This window comes from Sinocyclocheilus grahami, unplaced genomic scaffold (genome assembly GCF_001515645.1).
Source record: "Sinocyclocheilus grahami isolate Dianchi unplaced genomic scaffold, SAMN03320097.WGS_v1.1 scaffold14.1, whole genome shotgun sequence".
Classification (NCBI taxonomy): Eukaryota; Metazoa; Chordata; class Actinopteri; order Cypriniformes; family Cyprinidae; genus Sinocyclocheilus; species Sinocyclocheilus grahami.
The window spans coordinates 2,998,058-3,002,434 of NW_015505193.1; the positions used below are offsets into that span (position 1 = coordinate 2,998,058).

Consider the following 4,377-nt stretch of genomic DNA (forward strand, 5'->3'; position numbering starts at 1 on the left):
TATTTATTATAAAACTTAACTCTAACACTAGCACTCTCTATTCTATTTCTATTCTAACCACTTTTCTTTAATTTATTATAAAAGCTTAACTCTCTAACACTAGCACTCTGTGTTCTATTTATATTCTATCTACTTGTTTTCTTTTATTATAAAAACTTAACTCTCTAACACTAGCACTCTGTGTTCTATTTATATTCTATCTACTTGTTTTCTTTTATTATAAAAACTTAACTCTCTAACATTAGCACTCAATATTCTATTTCTATTCTATCTACTTGTTTTATTTTATTTATTATAAAAACTTAACTCTCTAACACTAGCACTCTCTATTCTATTTCTATTCTATCTACTTGTCTTCTTTTATTTATAACGTAACTCTCTAACACTAGCACTCTGTATTCTATTTCTATTCTATCTACTTATCTACTGGTTTTTTTAATTATAAAAACAACTCTAACACTAGCACTCTGTATTCTATTTATATTCTATCTTCTTGTTTTCTTTTATTTATTATAAAACTTAACTCTAACACTAGCACTTTCTATTCTATTTCTATTCTATCTACTGTTTTTTTTATTATAAAAACAACTCTAACACTAGCACTCTGTGTTCTATTTATATTCTATCTACTTGTTTTCTTTTATTATAAAAACTTAACTCTCTAACATTAGCACTCTATATTCTATTTCTATTCTATCTACTTGTTTTATTTTATCTATTATAAAAACTTAACTCTCTAACACTAGCACTCTGTGTTCTATTTATATTCTATCTACTTGTTTTCTTTTATTATAAAAACTTAACTCTCTAACACTAGCACTCTGTGTTCTATTTATATTCTATCTACTTGTTTTCTTTTATTATAAAAACTTAACTCTCTAACATTAGCACTCTATATTCTATTTCTATTCTATCTACTTGTTTTATTTTATCTATTATAAAAACTTAACTCTCTAACACTAGCACTCTCTAATCTATTTCTATTCTATCTACTTGTATTCTTTTATTTATTATAAAAACTTAACTCTAACACTAGCACTCTCTATTCTATTTCTATTCTGTCTACTTGTTTTCTTTTATTTATTATAAAACTTAACTAACACTAGCACTCTCTATTCTATTTCTATTCTAACTGCTTTTCTTTAATGTATTATAAAAACTTAACTCTCTAACACTAGCACTCTATTCAATTTCTATTCTGTCTACTTGTTTTCTTTTATTTATTATAAAACTTAACTAACACTAGCACTCTCTATTCTATTTCTATTCTAACTACTTTTCTTTTATTTATTATACAAACTTAACTCTCTAACACTAGCACTCTATTCTATTTCTATTCTATCTACTTGTATTCTTTTATTTATTATAAAAACTTAACTCTCTAACACTAGTGTTCTCTATTCTATTTCTATTCCATCTTTTATTTATTATTAAAAAAAACTTAACCCTCTAACAGCGTTCTCTAGTCTATTTCTATTCTATCTACTTGTTTTCATTTTTATTTCTACATGTACTGCGTTAGACTTGCCAGGACTTGTCGCAGCACTTGCATATTATTGCTCTTTTGTTGGTTTGATTGCTTCTATTGTACTCATTTGTAAGTCGCTTTGGAAAAAAGTGTCTGTAAATGTGATGTTAAAACATGCTTACAGTGTGTTAAATCATGTTAACAATTTGATAAAACATGCTTCTAACATGCTAGCAATGTGTTAAAATGTTAGAAAAAGGCAAAAACGTGAGAAACGTTAACAACATGTTAAAATATGCATGCTATGATAGTCTGTCTGTCTCTGTTTTTTTTTTTTTTGATGTACTGAGGGCCTTCAAAACCTTCAAACTTCAAGTTTTAAAACTACTTAAAACTAAAAACCTTCACGTTTCTTCAAACTTGTTAGTCAGGCTTTCTAAAGCCAACATTTTAAATCATTATATGAAATATAATTTCAAAAAAAAAAAGTATACAATAGTTTCCCGCTATTCTGTACTGTATGTGTCTAATAAAGAGACAAAATGAAAAAACTTGTTGTATGTTTACAATAAGTGCTTGGAATCATCTACATTTAAACATCCCTTAACTGTTATTCTCTTCTTTCACTCAACTGTGTCTCCGCCCCCATCCTCGTCTTCAGCCAATAAGAAGAAAGAGCGTCCGGAGATCTCTCTGCCGTCGGACTTTGAGCACACCATCCATGTTGGCTTTGACGCTGTCACTGGAGAGTTCACTGTAAGCCTGAGCAAAGACCTTTTCCTGCAGGATGCCCACATGTAGAAAACAATTCTATTTATGCCTTCAGACATTATCACATATGCATATATTTCTAGATCAGTAGACTCTCTTTTTGTGACTTCACATTTGATTGTGTATCCAGTTTAAGACAGTTTGAGATTTGTATCCAACCACTGGGAACAAAATATTGACTTCTTTGACAAATTATAGCCAAATCTAAATGTAAAATTCATTAGGAGCTTGTTAAATAGCACTTTTACTCTGCACTTAACCTGTAAAATGAATGAACTCACCTGATTATAAAGAGAAAGTGCTAAATAAAGCACGCAAAATAGGACAAACGGAAAGAAAAATGGCTGAAGATGTTCATTTGACATCAGCAACCCAAATATAGAAAATGAACCTCCAGCAGTTCAGACTCGCAGGATTAACCTCCGGGTCCAGATCTGTCTTCCTGTTTACATCTGGATTAATATATCTGATAAGATATTAAATGAGCTGTGGTCTTTTCCTGACCCCTAAATCAGCCGTACTTTTCCTCCGTATGACACTGAGTTGAGTTCAGTGTGTGTAATGAGTGTTAATGAGAGCTTTTTGGCATGCGCATGCTTTCATTGTCACTGGCATAGGCTGATTACCGTGGTTTACTCTATGCTTGTATTTGTGGCTCTCTATGTAGGGCATGCCTGAGCAGTGGCTTTACATCTGGATTAATATATCTGATAAGATATTAAATGAGCTGTGGTCTTTTCCTGACCCCTAAATCAGCCGTACTTTTCCTCCGAATGACACTGAGTTGAGTTCAGTGTGTGTAATGAGTGTTAATGAGAGCTTTTTGGCATGCGCATGCTTTCATTGTCACTGGCATAGGCTGATTACCGTGGTTTACTCCATGCTTGTATTTGTGGCTCTCTATGTAGGGCATGCCTGAGCAGTGGGCACGGTTGCTCCAGACGTCCAACATCACCAAACTCGAGCAGAAGAAGCAATTTATACAATTACATTTTATATATTATATCTTATGTATATATTTATATATTATATATATATATTTAATATTGTATGTGTATTTTATACCTAATGCAGATGAAACATATCCAGCTGTCATTCTTTTCTTTTAAATAAGATGTGATCTGGCGCTGTATTATGTTGTTTTTGAAATGTTCGTTGTGATGTTATTAGTGACGGAACGTTCTCTTTACACACGAGCGCTTCAATTTATCGCTTAATGACGTTGCAGAGACTATATACAGTATTTATTCCAGTTAAATCACAAAACAAAATACCCTGCTCCCTGCTCTTGATATACAATCACTGATGAACATTTTTGATTATAATAAGGGGGGAAAAAAATGCGAGGGCAGATTAGAACACGCCTAACGAAAATTCTACCACTAGACTGTTTAGAAATGCGATTGTTTATTGCATATCTATGTATTTATTCACTGATGTGAAGAATCTCGGGCCTAATAATATATTTTATTATAGTGCATGTAAGAATGAAACTATCACGTTAAAAATGAGTTCTAGTGTCGATACATTAACCACCACACACACACCACCACACACACACACACACACACTCCTGTCCCACCCACTTTTTAAAAAAAAGGTACGCCACTGTCAGTGGCTTTATATCAGCCACCAAATCCATTATAAATCAGCAGTTGAAAAAACAATGTCAGTGATATGTTGTCTATAGATTAGTTCTATGTCTCTTTCTCATTTCTCATTCGTCTGTTTTTAATTTCAGATAAAGGTGCGGATAGCTACAGCTCTTCCAACGCAGTGGTGAGTCATTGTGATGTCCGACTGTGTTTTCCAGGTTTATCTGTGACACACAGAGAAGCGTTTGAGGTCAGGAGGGGAATATGGAGAAATGTTCCCTCAGCTCACGTGACACGAAAATTCTACCACTAGACTGTTCAGAAATACGATTGTTTATTGCATATCTATGTATTTATTCACTGATGTGAAGAATCTCGGGCCTAATAATATATTTTATTATAGTGCATGTAAGAATGAAACTATCACGTTAAAAATTAGTTCTAGTGTCGATACATTAACCACCACACACACACACACACACACACACACACACACACACACACTCCTGTCCCACCCCCTTTTTAAAAAAAAGGCACGCCACT

The 4,377-nt window shown here is 32.6% G+C and overlaps 1 protein-coding gene across 1 annotated transcript in view; it reads left to right on the forward strand.

The window, feature by feature from the left end:
- LOC107600821 (serine/threonine-protein kinase PAK 1-like) overlaps window positions 1-4,377 on the forward strand; it is a 54,389-nt gene that overhangs the window by 30,892 nt on the left and 19,120 nt on the right. Inside the window, exons 3-6 of the mRNA XM_016292795.1 lie at window positions 2,130-2,224; window positions 3,148-3,212; window positions 3,354-3,418; window positions 3,981-4,084. Coding sequence (XP_016148281.1) covers window positions 2,130-2,224; window positions 3,148-3,212; window positions 3,354-3,418; window positions 3,981-4,084 — 329 coding nt within the window. The remainder of the gene's footprint in view (window positions 1-2,129; window positions 2,225-3,147; window positions 3,213-3,353; window positions 3,419-3,980; window positions 4,085-4,377) is intronic.